Raw genomic sequence first — 17,693 nt, 5'->3', positions numbered from 1 at the left:
TGCATCTGATGTGGTCTATTTATATAATGGAAAACTACGAAGCCATGAAAAAGAATGTAATAATGCTATTTGCAGCAACAAAGATGGACCTGGAGCTGATCACACTAAGTGAAGTCAGTCAGACCAAGACAAGTCATACCGCTTCCATGTGGAATCAAAAATGAACTTATTCACAAAACAGAAACAGACCCACAGACATAGGAAACAAGCTGAGTCACTGGACGGGAAAGGGGGTAGGGGAAGGGACTAATCAGGAGGTTGGGTTTAACATACACCATTTTATATAGACAAGTGTGTATAAAATAACCAGTAAGGATCTACTGTACAACATAAGGAATTACATTTAACATTCTACAAGAAGAGTCTAAAAAGGAATGTATGTGTGTGTGTGTGTGTCTGTGTTAGTCAGCCATGTCCAACTCTTTGCGACCACATGGACTGTAGCCTGCCAGGCTCTGCTGGATTCTCCAGGCAAGAATACTGGAGTGGGTTGCCATTTCCTCCTCCAAGGGATCTTCCCGACCCCAGGATCAAACCCAGGTCTCCTGCATTGCAGGTGGATTCTTTACTGTCTGAGCCAGCAGGGAAGCCCCATTTATATAATATACACACACATACACATATATCTCTGAATCACTGTGCTGCACACCTGAAACTAACACAATATTGTAAATCAACGATAATTCCATTACACCACCATTCGCTCCCTTTAAAAACACTGCATCTGATACCTCCTATACAGCTACTTCACAAGAGCCTTAGCTCTGTATATACTTAAATAGATGAAATTTCATACAAAAATTGTTTTCCTGAGAATACGCTACCTCTCTAACATTTTAATAGGCAATTGCAAGGCTTATACCTATTGACAGCTGCACTAAGCACTTCTACAAACATCAGTTAACACATTAGCTATAATGATTCTGGGAAGGAAGAAGTCAAAATCATGTAAGTACACTGCAGGCTTTTCACCAGGTCTCTGACTCGACCAGTCCTCTTACATCAAACCACAGGCACTTCTCTAGAACAAACATATCAGTACAAACAAGCCTCCTATTTCATTCTTGGTGCAGACACTCATGGCAAATAAGGAAAAGTTTAGAGAGCTCTTCACAGAGAATCATGAGATTATTTGCTGCTGCAGTAACTTTCATTACCTCTTCATACTGCTTAAAATAGCAAGATGGGGGAAACACAATGAGAAACACAATAATTATCACTGAAGGTCTACGATGGCGTATCTATCACTGTTCTCAAAAGTTACTTGTCTGACACAGGACACTCCACAGAGCAGAGGGTCTTTTTCTCACAGGCACAAGAATGACTTCCAAAGCATGGTCTCTGAACTGCCTACAGTTCTCGCCTTACCTTCCGTGGAAGTGATAAACTAACCTAATCATCCACCAAGGATGGGAAATCACTACCAAATACCAGAATAGCTACCGTTAGTCGCAAGAGATTTTACTTTTTTTTCCCTTGGTGGGAGGGGGACTTTTATAAGTTTATTCTAAAGAAACTACTTTTTAAAGTGTACAAAACAATTTTTACAACGGATGTCGCAGTTTTTACGAATTGACAAACTGTAAGTGATATGAAAAGGCGGTTGATAGGGTACTGGTTACAAAAGTGACAGTGGAGTCAAGAACAGACTCTGATTTAAACACTGAAGATGATGGCATGCGTGGTGTGACCGACACGCTCACTCCAGAGCAGAGGGACTTGGCCGGGTATCGCAGTCGTCGGTGGAGCTCATACGGTCTGCCTGGCCTAAACCACAATCAGGGCCCCGGCTCTGCGAGACAGTCGCAAAAATTTTGAGATCAATTTCTATGGAAAATATTAAAGCTCTCACTCTCCTTGAGTGAGGCCATGGTGTGTCCCTACCTGACTGCTGTAGACAAATGGATTTGAATTACAAATACTGCTTTCCCAGTTCTTCCCAAGAGCTTTTCGTTGTGTGAAAATGACTATACTACCAAATGCAATCTACAGATTCAGTGTGATCACTTTCAAATTGCCAATGGCATTTTTCACAGAACTAGAACAAGGTCCACAATGGAATATTACTCAGCCATAAAGAGAAACACACTTGAGTCAGTTCTAACGAGATTGGCAAACCTAGAGCCTATTCTCCGGAGTGAAGCAAGTCGGAAAGAGAAATATAAATATCATATACTATTTCGCACAGATATGGAATCTACAAAAATTCTGAATCTACAAAGGTACCGATGAATTTATTTCCTGGGCAGCAATGGAGAAACAGACATGGAGAACAGACTTACGGACATGGGGGGAGGGGGGGAGGGAGAGGGTGAGATGGATGGAAAGAGTAACATGGAAACTTACAATTCCATATGTAAAATAGACAGCCAATGGGAATTTGCTGTATGGCCCAGGGAACTCAGAAAGGGACTCTGTGACGATCTAGAAGCGTGGGATGGGGAGGCAGATGGGAGGAGGGTTTGGGAGGAAGGGGACATTGGGTGTACCTATGGCTGATCCTTGTTGATGTCGGACAGAAAACAACAAAATTCTGTAAAGCGATTATCCTTCAATTAAAAAATAAATACATTTTCCAAAAACCCCATTTATTTGAAAATTTCGTCGTTTTCTTCTTATTTCCCTGTAAACGGCACACTAACGGCTCTGATTTTCTATCTATGTCTTCTGCAACGGCAGATAAAGACTGAAGCAACAATTTGGATGTACGAAAATTAGTAAAACTACGATTATCCAAGTCGGAGATTTAAAAGTTTTCACATACATCTATGATTATCAAGCAGGATAAAATAGTCACATCAGGAAAGAACAAATGAGCTGAAAAAAATCAAGCAACCACGATGGCTGAGTTTTAGATATGGAACAATTTGCATTTTAGTTTAACATGCATAACAAAGAACTGACATGCTAATTTAACACCTATAAATACTGAAGCTAATAAAGTTTCTTAAAACTGAAACCTAACTTAAAAATAACTTCTTAACTTAAAAAATTACTTCTTAAAAATAAACTTCTTTAAATTTTATTCTGTAATAAAATTCTTAAAATGGAATATACACATTACTAGAGATATTTTAAAAAGTAAAACATTATCTTTCTGAGATAATTTTACAAAGTCTGTTGGTAATGCTTCTTTGCTTATGATTTTATAACAAGTAGTCTACATAAGAAAAAAATCATGAATTGTGATTTCATTCATTTAATGGGTGTAATTGCCCATGACTTGCAGATATTAGGAAAAGATAAATCAGAATCTCTCGGCGGGAGGGGCGCGGGGGGACGTTCGACATCTTTTCTTTAAGACTGTTGCAGCTTACATTGTCTCATGTCATGAAGAGAGTTTAAGAATCTCATGTATATAATTATAAATTAAAATTTCAATAAAAGACAAGATAAAATGCTTACTTATTTCCCCTTTATTTTCAAAAAGATCCAAAACCTCCATCAAGATTATACCAAACCGGAAGATAAATTAGTTAAGTACATTAAGTATGTATCAAACACTAAGTTAGCAACCACAAGAAACAGAAGGGCCACAACTTCTTAATTTATCTGCTAAGGCCTAAAACAGAGCTCATCTAGAACTGCGTATGAATTAACGTTTTGCTAGATTAAATAGAAGACATCGCTTCATTAGTTTCAAAGTGAGAATTCTTTTAAAAACAGAACTCACTTCAAATTGAAATGAACTTCCAGAGGGAACCATATTCAATATAGATATATACATATACAAGCGTAACCAAGTCACATTGCTATACACCTGAAACTAACACAGTATTGTAAATGACTACACTTCAATGAAAGAAAAAAACAGAGACAACCATCAGCCTCAAAGACAACCACCAAAACAGCTAAGGAGCAAACGTTCTTTCAGTTCTTCACAAAAATCAGCTATATGCCATTCAGAAGAGTATAAGTACTGAGTTTTCACAACCTCACTTTCTCCTAAGTGGAACTGGAAATAACTCATCTCATATTTATAACATAGAGTACCTCATCCGACTTACCCCCACTATTTCGGTTGTGTTTCTAAAATAATCTGTTTCATCGTGACCTTCATTCCATCTCCTATTCATCTTATCTTTCTTAAATGAATTCTTCCCCTTCATCGCCCTCCCAGCTTCATATTCATCTAGCTGTTTTTCCTAATCGCTTTGTAATTTGTTTCTTTCATAATGGCATACTTAGTATGCCAACATTTATAAATCGGAATCATGCAGATATGTTGCTCTTATCACATCATTTCGTATCATGACTTTGAAGTCTTCCATTTCCGCGGTGGGATCCTTTTTGTCATCATAAGGATGAAGGGAATGGTGTGTGAGAAAGTACAGGGGAAACAGAGTTAAAAACAAAACAACTAACCTTTGCTAGACCAAGGCCTGCGGGAGTCCTGAGTGGTTCTGGAAGAGGCTCAGGCCTTGGGAAGGCAGGATGCGAGAAGCCCTGGACTCCAGGTGATGTTTTGGGAAAGGTTTCAACCACGTCTCCAATTTCACGATCAGAATTCTTGTCCTCAGAGAAGGTGGTACTCCCTGGCCTCACAATGCCACATTCTAATACAGTGAAAGCAGAAAGTACATGAGAACCTGGGTCGTTTCAAATCAGGGAAGAACACCAGGACGACAGTCTTCAAATAACTTACTGTTTCTCTTGGATTGCTGCAAAGACTCCATTAGCCTTGCTAAGTTTGATTTCGGGACATGCTGGAGAAGAAAATAAGAGCTTGAAGAATGACAAGTATCAACTCGGATAAAAGAATTATAACCTCCCCCATTCCTCTCTGATCGAACACAAAGAGCACAGGCTCTGCAGTCATTCAGATGTGGATTCAAACCCCAGTTCTGCCACTGACTGTCCTTCTCATGGGGTAAGCACTGTGACAGATGACATCAGAAGCCCCGGATGTTCCTCTCCTTACCCCTAACTGACTGCTGGACAAATACCATGACACCCACTAGATTATTTGCTCTGCCAAACTGTTGTAGAAAAAAAATTTATCCCTGGGAGTAGTTTAGAGTACTATTGAAAAACTAAGGCATTTAAATTAATTGCTACATTTCGAAATTTGCTTGCATGATTTCTATATGCATGAATTATCACTTGGGAAAGCAAATATGAAAGTTTAGATTTCAGTAGAACCTTATTTAGATAGGTTACAAGCGCAAACAGGATACGCTGCTTCTATTCTGTTTGTTAAACAACTAAAGACAAATGATTGTTTCCATTCGGCTCCTTCGAAGAAAAAGGGAAAAAAAAAAAAAAAAAAACAAGAGTAAACCTGTAGGGAAATGATCACGAATGAAAGCCACAAACACTAAACAGAACGCCGTAATCAAACATGTTCACAATAGACGCAGAGAGAGATGGACGGAAAGAACAGACCCTGAAGAAAAGTATTCTGCAAGGAAAAATGAGGTTAACAGTTAAAAAAAAAAGTGGAGGAGGGAAAAGAAACAGAGAGACATTCCTAGTCAAGTACAAACTTAGGGAAAAAAAAAAGTATAACAAGGTTTGTGGAAAAACACATACATTTAAAATCCATATACAACAGATCAGTAATATATCAGGTTTCCTAAGGATATACTATGAACAAAGCCTCTATTTTATATGCTTTTATTAATATATAAATTATGCATCTATAATGTTCTTCAAGTTTTATGAAAATATCAACATACATTTATATAAAACATATTTAAGACAGAGGCTTTGGTTCATAATATAGCCCTAGTACACCGATCTGTATTACTCTGAAACTTTTTGTTTATAAACACTACCGCATCAGAGTTGAATTTTGCCACGATAAACAATGGCACTCGATTAGCCCCACATGGTCATCAGTCAGTACCTGAATGTTGTAAAGTATTACTTGAGAGAGAGAAAAATTGATTAACAAATATTCCTAACTATTCACTGGGAAAAGAACTGGTAATCAAAATTCTGAGGAGGACATATGGCTTGAAAAGAAACATTTAATGGAACACAAGATGGGGCTAAAAAGGTCAAAAATTTTACCCTAAAATTCTCATCTCACATTTGGTGGACACTGACAAAAATACTGTAACCCTTTGCTTTTCACGTAGTTCTTCTTTATTTCCTTGCAGGACTTCCTTCCTCAACATAACTACTTTCCCAGTTCTTCCCGAGAGCTTTTCGTTGTGGCAGATCTGCGGCCAGGACCTCGGGGATGGGACCCAGGCCGTGTTTGAGAGGGACATCGGTTGGGGCAGTGAATTCCTCTGCTCTGAGATGCCACTCGAGAACTCTGCAGAATGAAGGACAATCAACTTCAAGAGTGTCTGGCTTCTACCAACTGCTGGAGAAAGTCCACGGGGAGCATTCCTGCACCTCTCCAGGATGCCAGTTAACCACACCCGGCCTGGAGGACTCTACTGTGAGGGAGAACTCAGCTGGGAAAGCTGGAGCCAGCTCTGAGCTGTTCACGGGGCAGGTGGACTGGAGGGCTGACGGGCACAGAGGGAGGGGTCCACGACCCTCAGCCACCTGCCAGATGGCAACGGGGAATTTTTAGAGGAAAGCATGGCGCCATCCTCGGAAGCAGTTTCAGATGACTGAGCTAAATCATCAAGGGAATTCAGGTGATCACTTTGTTCTTTGACCTACACATGAACAATACTGTTTCACAATGTCCTTAAAATATGTATAAAATACACCCAGTGTACAAAGGTGATAAATCCCTTTCTCAAAGCAAAAGCAGAGGCTTCTTAAAAGAACAGGTTTTTATCAAAAGGATAACTTCATCAACAGAGTTTCTAAATTATGTTTTCAAAGTAAATGTCTCTTCAACAAAGGAAGATTTTCTATTTTGCCACTATTCCTTTTACGAAGTATTTTTTAGAGAATAATATATGTTAAAGTTAATTTTTTTCATTTTACTATACCTTCTTATTTTCATTTGCTGTTTTCCTTACAGGCCTAAAAAAAAAAAAAACAAATGATTCTTTTCAGGCTAAAATTTAATAACTCAAAAACATAAGCAATAACTGAACATTTGTCTTTTATATAACATCCTTGCATTCATAAGGAATTTCTATAAAAGGATGAAACAATAAAAAAGAGTAGCATTAAAGGACAAAGAAAATATATCTGTAATATTAATAAAACATTAAATTTAGATCAAAGGAAAAGGAAAATCCTAACATTACTCGCGTTATGTGATAGAAGCAGTATACCAGGGGTGTTTTGCAGTTGTCATTTTTAATAAGAACTGACTTTTATGGCAATAAAACCTATCTCAGAAGTATTCCCTAAGTCCTTATAAGAAAGAAACCCATTTTTTATCACGATGTTATTAGCTTTTTGAGGGCTTATTATGCAATGGCTATGCATTATTACAAGCATTTGACGTGCCTTAAAGGCATTTTAAGCCTCACGGTCATTCTGGGAGATAGGTAATATATTAGATCTTTTAGCTAGGAAGAAATGGAGCAAAGAAAGGCTGAGGCACTTGCCCAAGACCACACAGCAGTTCACCAACACCCCCGAATTCAAACCCAGGAAATCTGGCCTGAATGCTGCTGTTCCAAAATATGCTCAGAAAGTGATACTGAAAATTCTTTTTATTTATTTATTTAATTGGCTTGAGCTTGAACTTTTTTTTTTTTTTTTGGAGGCTAATTACTTTACAATATTATATTGGTTTTGCCATACATTGATATGAACCCGCCCCGGGTGTACATGTGTTCCCCTTCTTGAACCCCCCTCCCACCTCCCTCCTCCTCCTATCCTCCCTCCGGGTCAAGTCTTTTTAAGTAATATGATACCACATGAATCTATATTATTATCTCATGTCTAGCTATAACTACAAATGATAATTCTGAATCTATAAACCTATTTCTAACAAAACAAAAAGACTTTAGATGTAGGCAATATTGGAAATCGACTTTCAATAAAGATTTGCTTTTTGTAAAGAAATTCATCAATACACATTCATTCAAGCATTCTGCTGTTTCTTTACGCTTCCGACATACACTTGTGGAGCACACAGTATGTGTTAAGGACACTTTCAGTACAGGAAGCATGGTTTTTCTCATTTAGATCTTTATCATCCGAAGTAATAAACTGTACAAGATTGTTAATTGTTTCTACTGAAAATAAACAAAATCCTCCCCTTTTCAAAGAAGTTAACATGACGTGATGTTTCACAGTACCTTACAAAATCAGAGCTACCCTCGATGATACTATCAACTAGAATCATCAAGGAATGATTAAATCCTATTCCGTATAACCTAAGTATTTGTAAATTCATGATTATATAATTTTTAAAAATCTATGTATGATAGAATGAACTTAAGTAATCATCTACATATTCATTTACATAAGAATATTATGCTTCAGAGCCAATGAACAAGCCCTTCCCCAAAACTACATAGGTACAGAAGTACATATGTACATAATAAAGCATGTACAATAATAATAATGTACAGTTAATTTATTGTCATAGTTTAAAGATAATGTCATACAATCAATAGGCTTTCTAATATTGGAAATGCAAACAAGATTAAACTCAATAAACACTTCCTCCGCTGGCTCATTTCCAACAGCATACACACTCTACCAGCTCCCCTCTTAATATAAAACAAGAAACTCCTTTGAACTCCACATTCCTCTTCAATTACCATCCAGTTCTTCATTGCCTGCCCCAGTAAATATTCCCTATGGAGCTGTTTCCGTGTATTCACTACAGTCCAGCTTCCGAGTGGACTATTTACTGAAACGACTTCCGGCCAAAGGCACGGGTCCTCTCCGTAACCTTTCTGCGGTGTTCATCCAGTAGAGTTGAGGATTCTCTTCTCTTGGCCTGTATACTATATTAGGCTGCTCTATTTCCAGAAGAAGTATTCAGTGCTAATATTTCTTCCCCTAGAAATAAAGAATCTGTCCGTGTTACCTGCCATCCTCTCGATCCTCTTTCCTCGAAATGCTCTCACCATTCACATGCAGCAGACCACCAGGCAGTGAATCCGTCTTTCCAAATATTGGTGCGATCACACATTCTTCCTGTGTCCAGTTGCCATTGTTCTTTTTCTCTATTTCCTTCCTGGGCACGCCAGGATCGCTACTTTAAAAAATCCACAAAAAAGCCAATGTTTTCAAATAATTCAACTAATAAAGAATAAAAAAACAATTCTTGTAAAATTCCAACTCTTACCCATCTTAAGTCATTAATTAATTCACAAAACAGTTACGAAGTACCAACCATATGCAAGAAAACAAATTCTTCCTTCAAACACAGATATACAATTATGATGCAATATGATATGTAAGAGTTGACATATGAAAGTCATAAGTGGAATAAGGAAGGATTCACAGAAGAAGTGAAGAGAGGAGGCCAAAAGGAAGAGAAAAGCGAGAAATCATTCCACTGGGAGATTAGAATGTGAGCACACAGGTCAGGCACACAACATCTAGGTTGTTTCCTAGGAACCTGGAAGGAAAAGTACAAAACACATGAAGGAAAGTAGAGAGATGCATCTGGAAAGACATTGGGAAGAACCTCAAGGGCGACACTGAAAACCTGGAGTCCACTGGCTAAACACAATGATTCTTAGATGAGGGGCCATAACTAGATTTACACTATATTTTTAATTTTGCTTTTAAATACGGTAATGTTTAATTTCAGAATTTCCCTGGTTCTCCAGTGCTGAGGAATCTGCCTGCTAGTGCAGGGGGCACAGGTTCGATCCCTGGTCAGGGAACATAGCACATGCCATGGAGCAATGAATCCTGTGCTCCACAACCACTGAAGCCAGCACCCTAGAGCCCATGCTCAGCATCAAGAGAAGCCACCACAATGAGAAGCCCAAGCACAGCAGCTGCAAAGACCCAGCGCAGCCAAATTAATTAAAAAAAAAAAACCCTCAGAGAGAAAAGTAACAATTTAGATGGTTTTTAGAATGACATGTGGCACATCCACCATGAAAGAAGAAATGAAATTTAGCGGGGTGGGGGTCAGTTTACTTGTAAACCACCCACATGGGTGATGTCAGCCTCAAGGATCAAAGGCAGGTGCCACGTCAGTTCTCCTGCCACCAACAACAGTTTGGCCTCCATCCATGAACACACTCAAAGTGCTAGGAGAAAACTGCCAACCAAGAGCACTCTGTCCAGAAAAGCTGTGTTTCAGATGAAGGAGAAATAAAAACTTTCCCAGACAAAGCAAACCCGAGGGAGCTCATCACCACTAGTCCCGCCTCATAAGAAATGCTGAAAGAAGTCCCCAAACTGAAATGACAGGATGTTCATTAGTGACAAGAAATAAATTTAAACAGACAATACACTGGTTAAGGCAAGTATGCAGTCAAATCCAGAATACTCTACTACTGTAACATGGTGGTATGTTAACAAAGTAACTAGTATTAAGGCTAAAGGATGAGAGGATTCAAAATAACCGTCTCTCTAGTAAAATATAAAATTCGTCAATCACAAGCATTAGCTCAAGTTAGAAATGATTTTACGGGAAAATAACAAATGACCTACTGTTGCATATTGATAGAGGCTTCCCTATCAGAACCTTCATTCTGTATGGCGGGAAACTCCTGCTTGTGGTTTCCTCCACTCTTTCTCTGCTGAATCCATCGACTCTCAGCAGCAGCATGGCACACGTTGTCTGATACTTCCACTTCACTACTTTTCTGCTTCTTTTCTTCTTCAACCTTTAATGAAAGTTTGACACTAAGAACAATTGCTATGACTTAATTCTAAAGACTCTGTTTTCAATTCATTATTTGACTCAGCATTTGCCCTGATGTTAAGTGATAAAGATATTTTTGTGCTTACATTAATTTTATCACTTACAAGTCACTGAAATTTTTGTAAAACGTGCTTCTTTCTGTTTGAGGGAAAGAAACAAAATTCCCAAAATTTCAAGAAAGGCTTTCTTAATAAGATACAATTATTCACACCCAGTCTTCCCCATCTGACTGGCAGAGATAGAGACATAAACACACACAACATCTGCCCTCTTCGGTCTTTTCCACCTGGATTTTCCATGAAACAGTCAGATGTAGAGGATGTGACACCTTAGTGCCTCAGAGACAGAAAGCAATCTTTCTACTTTCTGCACTAAAGCTATTCCTTTCCCACTGCCTTTTCCAATTCTTTTGTCACTGGGATCCAGGCGATAGCAATAACCTGATGGTGTTCACTGAGATATACGAACCAAAGCTTACCAAAACACAAGGAGCAGAATGAAACTGAGGAGGTCTTAGTTAGTGTGGAATTCTGGAATATAAGTAACGCTTCCCAACTCCACATTCAATAACCATCAAATTTTATAGCTAGAAGGGATAGAAATAACTATCTACCTTTGCCCCACTATTTAACAATAACAGCTTTAAAATAAAAAAAGGTTAAATGAATTGTTCAAAGCCCCTAAACTGGCATTCCCTAACACTATATGGCACCAAAAGAGATGATACAATTCTGTAATCTTGAATCCGATAAAATTACCAAACGAATTCCTCAAATGAATCAGGTAAGTGAAAAGCATGACTTTGCCAAAGTAATTTAATTCGTAAGTTGGGGTAGGGTTTATTCTCTTTTTTCTTTAAAGGAGATTAGCTACATTTTCTTGTTTTTTTGTCTTACACAAAAGAGCAAGCAAGGTTAAAAACCTGTTATGGAAGAAAGAAATATCTCACAGCATCTCAAACATCCGTTCTGTTTTTTTTTTTTTTTTTTTTTTTGGAGATAAACACTTGATAGTTTTCTTTTTTTACTGAGGGTTGATACTACCTTGGGCTTCCCTGGTGGCTCAGATGTTAAAGAATCTGCTTTCAATGCAGGAGACCTGGCTTCGATCCCTGGGTTGGGACGATCCCGTGGAGAAGGGAATGGCTATCCACTCCAATGATATTCTGGCCTGGAGAAATCCATGGACAGGGGAGCCTGGCCAGCTACAGTCCATGGGGTCACAAAGAATCAGAGACGACTGACCAACACTCACATACACATATACTACCTATGTGACAAAATCACACATGTCAAAACTTACTACATTTTAGTAAACAACATAGTGAAGAGGTCTCTCTCAAAAGAGAAATCTGAGAGTGGTGATTAAAGCATAGATGAGAGCACATGTATTGGTTATTAAAAACATCCTGAAGTGGCCATGTTGGATATCTAAGTGCCCAGGGACTGAGGAAAGCAGAGAAGGTCACACATATTCAACCACAATGAAGAGATTAGAGGAAATGTGTGTTTCTCTCCCTTCTCGCAGTTTCTGCTTTCTTCCCATTCTGTGGAAATGCAACTTATATTTAATCCAACAAAGTTAAAAAAAAAAAAACAAAACACTGCAAAACCCTAGTTGATCACTGTCCTTAAACACTTTCCTCGGTGCTTATCCTGGCTCAGGACGTTACATGGTGTGTAGCTACATGAGTTTCCCAGTCCATATGAAAGACTGACAGAGACAGAATTATTCTGATTGAAGGACAAAGGCATGAAAACAGTTTCCTGAATTCCTATTATTTGGATGGCAGAAATAATCTATTTCTACACAAGAACCTATTTAGTTAACCCCACTTTATGCATAAGTAGAAAATCGAAATGGACCAGATCATCCTGAAAGGGAGAAACCAAAGCAAGAGCAAATGAACCTCTACCTCTTTTGGAAGCAGAATGTTCTCTTTTTCCGAAACTAACAACACTACTTGCACCATGTCTATTGCATTCTTAAACCTCTGCATATCCTTCTGCAATTGTTCACTGAGATACACTTTGGATGCTCTGTGACTATTCGGTGGAGAAGTATTCCCATCTTCTAATTCGGGTTCCACCGTTTCATCGTCACTAGCCCTGAATTATCTGCATGCAGTAGCTTCTGGAACCAGTCCTGTATTGGTTTGGTTTTCTTATCAGTATTTTTAATGACAGCAGGAGTACCGTGAGGTTTTATTTGAGTTACGTGTTTCATCTAACCGGAGCAGACAAGCCACAGACTAGACTGATGTGTCTCTCCGATGTCTAACTTCCGACTAGTGGGATTTTGCCTCATATTGTCTGACATTGTCATATCAAACCCTTGGTCTTCTTTCACTTCAAATGTAACTACCCGGTCCCCTAATTTTTTATTTTCTACATCATTATAAAAACTCTCCTCATTTTTGATAAACACATGTTCAATATCTAGTTTATCACTTTCAAGGACTATTTTATTTTCACTGAAACGAAGCTTTGAAGGTGACTGACAAGCGTATCCCGGGGACCCATAGTGTATTCGAGGAAAAAACATTTTCAAGACTGGGTTCTTTTTGTTCAGGACGTACTTGGAATACTAGAGAGACAGATACTCCAAATGCATCTTTCTCCCCACAATCAGGTATATTATTTGTCACGTTAGGAGGTATTTCCTTTCTGTTTGTTCCTTCTTTATGGTGATCATGTAGTGACTCCTCCTTAGGACAAATAATAATTTTCTATTTCTCACAAATTTCACCTAACTTCTGCTTTGACACATTTGTGATGGTTTTAACTTCTCCTTCCATTCTAATTTGCCTTGTTTGATCCACATGTTTTCATACTTCTCCACATAAGGAGGCCCTGAACATACAGATCTGTCCTGTCTACAACATTCCTTATTCATTTCCGGTTCTTGAGGCAATTTTTGCAGCTGCAAGAGAGGAAAATTAATTGGGTTGATTTGATTTTCAGGTGTCTTTTCTGGCAGGGTACATGTGTGCAAAATAATATAATTTTTAACTAATCCAGTATGGATAAAGAAAAATCAGAAACTTATTAAAATTTCACTGTTAAACTTCTTAATTTATATGGAACTACTCACAAATCACCAGATCACAACTAAGAAGTGAAAAATAACTTGCCTTACCCAAAAATAGGAGAAAAACATTCACTCACAAACCCAATTTTGCAACTGTTTGATTGAATTAAACAATTCATACATGTTAAATCTACCAAAAATGAATTACATGATTTTTAATGTTATAAATGCTTCTTCCCTTAAAAATAGTTCAGCTCACTCGACCGTATATAGGGAGTCCCTAGAGCACGTCTGTTAAGTGTAAGGTCAAAACGGCCCAATGATGTTAGATAAAAGAATTCAGACACCAAACAGATGATTTAACAAGCTTTCATGGCAAGGCGCTCCCTGGCGAGGTTCCCGGACCCAAGCAAGTGAGGTCGAGGAAGTCCGCACCCGAACAAAGGCAAGAGGCAGCTTATATAGCGTTACAGGAAGAAACAGCGAAATTTTTCCCGGATAAGGCAAGATTTGGAGTGGTGGTGCCTCATAGGTCACTTAGCTGGGGTGGCAAGACTGGGTTGGTTGTCCGGTCTGCTCAAGGTTGGGCTGATGCAGTGAAATAGATTTTGCTGTTTCTGGGCAGAATGCTGTTTCTCGACAGGAGGGGGAGGTTAGGAGAGGGTTGATTTCTACCAGGAACCGCTATATCAAGGACACTCCAGCAACGGGGGAGGGAATGAGGGAACAGACTACAAAAGTCAGCGTTTTTTCCGCCAGCGGGAAAAAGGGAAGGGGGGAAGGAGAAGAGGTCAAAATGGCCACTGAGGTCCGCCCTTACATGAAGGTTTTTGGTTTTCTGTTTTAAGGACTAATATCTGGAGAACAGATAAACTTTCTATGACCAAGAGCCAAAATCAATTAACACTAATCAGAAAGAGGAACCAATTTCTAAATTTTAATGCAAATTATATATTATGATAGTGTTATACATCAATACATATTACCTGCTTACATCCAGTTATGTGTGTGCTAAGTCCTGTCTGACTCTTTGCGACCCCAAGGACTGTAGCCCACCAGGCTCCTCTGTCTATGGGGGTTCTCCAAGCAAGAAGACTTCGGTGGGTTGCCACACCCTCCTCAACTCATGCCTTCCCAACCCAGGGATCGAACCCAGGTCTCCCACACTGCAGGCGGATTCCTCACTGTCTGAGCCACCAGGGAAGCCCAACAATTCTGGAGTGGGTACCCCATCCCTTCTCCAGGGAAATTTCCCAACCCGGGAGTTGAACCGGGGACTCCTGCATTGCAGGCAGATTCTCTACCAGCTGAGCTACCCAGCAAGCCCCTACATTCAGTTATCCTATGTTCTGCTGCTGCTGCTGCTGCTAAGTCACTTCAGTCGTGTCCGACTCTTTGCGACCCCAGTAGCCTGCCTAGCTCCTCCATCCATGGGATTTTCCAGGCAAGAGTACTGGAGTGGGTTGCCATTTCCTTTTCCAGGGGATCTTCCCGACCCAGGGATTGAACCTTCGTCTAAAACATTGTAGGCAGATGCTTTGCCAACTGAGCCACCAGGGAAGTCCCCTTGCTACTTAAACAATCCAAAATGGTGTGTACTTATTAAAACATTGCTAAAGCAACTGCTGTTATTATAACCCCACATATTTATTACTGCTGCTAAGTCACTTCAGTCGTGTCCGACTCTGTGTGACCCCATAGATGGAAGCCCACCAGGCTCCCCCGTCCCTGGGATTCTCCAAGCAAGAACACTGGAGTGGGTTGCCATTTCCTTCTCCAATGTGTGAAAGTGAAAAGTGAAAGTGAAGTCGCTCAGTCGTGTCCGACCCTTAGCGACCCCACGGACTGCAGCCTACCAGGCTGCTCCATCCATGGGATTTTCCAGGCAAGAGTACTGGAGTGGCTTGCCATTGCCTTCTCTTGCTTTTGCTTCTCTTGAAATATTTCTTCCAGGTTAACCTGACAATCCACACACAGTAACACTTTCCAGTGTCAAGCACTATCTTTCAAGGTCCAAGTGATAAAAAACCACATTTCGACCTGTTTCTCTCCGACCCTCTCTGGCAGTTTTACACGTGCACATGTCCATACATTTGGTTGGGAGACTTGGACTGACAGACACACACTGAAGACTATTGTGTATGAAATAGATAACTAATGAGGACCTACTGTATAGCACAGGGAATGCTACTCAACATTCCGCAATGGCCCATATGGGAAAGAATCTACAAAGAGGCCACACACACACACACACACACACTAAAAAAGAGGCAACACACATACACACACAGAGATATAAAACAAAGAAACATTTGGCCATGGACTGACCTGAAATAGTGTTTCAATTTTCAAATAAATGTAACTTCAACGGATTCCTTATGATCTCTAAGCCTTGGTTTCTGTACTACGCTGACTTCATTAGGTGAATCTTGCAAATGAACAAAAGTGCACTATGTGCTAATATTTAGCACAGAAGTATTTTACTTAAGATAGGTTAAAAGTAAGAAAAGAGTTTCGATGGGGCAATGCAAAGGTGAGAAAGTCACAGCATCTCCTGTTTTCATGTTCTTACGTTATTCAGGGCTTACATTTCAAAATAATAATAGAAGACAGTACCTCAGAATCCCAAGGTGATTCTATATCTTTCTCGCCTCCCAGTCCTACGGCTGACATCATGTCTGTAAAATGCAGTCACAGATACATTAATGACAACAGTCACTGCTACGAATTTTAAAGAAACGTATAAGTCTATCTCTATCCACAAATATTCCCATAAAATCAAGCAGTGGAAAAGAATTTCAGAGGGTTGAAGCATTTTCAGGAAGAAAAACGTGGTAGTAGGTGGGACACTTCTGAAGAAAAAGAGCAAAACAAATGTACTTAAAATGAAATCGATATCGCATTTGGATCTATACCCTTTACATGTCTTTATATTTGCTTTTAAGTACAGAAAACATTCACAGGCATTCACTGACTTACCACTTCTATTATTTTTGTGTGCTCTATCAACAGAAGTCAAATGGTCATGATTTGCTTGCTCTTGGGGAGCTCTTTCAATAATATCAGCATCACTTTCTTTTTCAACAAGTTCTGGCTTTGTGGCTCCTTCCTGTAAAAACAAGACAACATAAAACAAAAACCCAGCTTCAGAAAACATATTCATTCGTTTGGTCCTTCACCCCGTCAGTGAGACGACAAACAATCACTGTGTCTACGACGTCCTGTAGGGTGTCCTGGGAGAAGTTAGAACTGTAAAGAAAAGAGGGATTCTGCTCTGTGTCTAGGCGAGCCAGAGACATACGGAAACAAACAAGAGCAGAAGAGTATCCTCCGACAGCTCTGCAGCTGAAGCGGACAGAGCACAGGAAGGCCACCAAGGAGAGAGGAGGCAGGTGTACCTGCGAGCTCAAGGACCGCTGTGACAAAGGGCTGTGTCTCAGAAGATGGAGAGTGCAGAGCGGGGGGGGGGGGGTGAGGGGCTTCTAGAAGGGCGGCCCGAGCCAACACATGAGGTGCGCAACAACGTTAACAAGTCACGTGGAAAACCAGATCACAGGTACTGGGAACTGAATAGAGAGACAAAACTGGAGGAACAGGTTCAAACAGGAAAAAAGCACGTGTCATCTTCTTCCTTCTGGTGACAGGGATCTACTAAACAAGTACAGGCATCACATCATCACAAACATATTTTGTTTTCGGTGGTGCCACGCTTTTATTCAAATGACGGGAAAGACTGGACAGCACTAGGAAGTAGCAAGTTCAGTTTAGTTCAGTCGTTCAGTTGTGTCCGATTCTCTGTGACACCATGGACTGCAGCACGCCAGGCCTCCCTGACCATCGCCAACTCCCAAAGTTTACTCAAACTCATGTCCGTTGAGTCGGTGATGCCATCCAACCATCTCATCCTCTGTTGTCCCCTTCTCTTCTTGCCTTCAATATTTCCCAGCAT

At 39.8% G+C, this 17,693-nt stretch overlaps 1 protein-coding gene and 1 pseudogene across 1 annotated transcript in view; both read right to left on the bottom strand.

The window, feature by feature from the left end:
* The window catches only part of LOC129556201 (ankyrin repeat domain-containing protein 26-like), a 125,378-nt gene that overhangs the window by 16,810 nt on the left and 90,875 nt on the right, over positions 1–17,693 (bottom strand). Inside the window, exons 30-36 of the mRNA XM_088844315.1 lie at positions 16,724–16,853; positions 16,361–16,422; positions 10,501–10,676; positions 8,912–9,082; positions 6,903–6,936; positions 4,646–4,706; positions 4,366–4,556 (exon numbers count right to left, since the gene is read on the bottom strand). Of these exons, the coding sequence (XP_088700441.1) occupies positions 4,366–4,556; positions 4,646–4,706; positions 6,903–6,936; positions 8,912–9,082; positions 10,501–10,676; positions 16,361–16,422; positions 16,724–16,853 (825 nt within the window). The remainder of the gene's footprint in view (positions 1–4,365; positions 4,557–4,645; positions 4,707–6,902; positions 6,937–8,911; positions 9,083–10,500; positions 10,677–16,360; positions 16,423–16,723; positions 16,854–17,693) is intronic.
* On the bottom strand, positions 12,941–15,827 carry LOC148775500 (putative coiled-coil domain-containing protein 144B; annotated as a pseudogene).

Source organism: Moschus berezovskii, chromosome 15, assembly GCF_049115385.1.
Source record: "Moschus berezovskii isolate FMDL1 chromosome 15, NW_MosBer_1.0, whole genome shotgun sequence".
Lineage (NCBI taxonomy): Eukaryota > Metazoa > Chordata > Mammalia > Artiodactyla > Moschidae > Moschus > Moschus berezovskii.
This window is presented reverse-complemented; position numbering and strand designations above follow the sequence as displayed.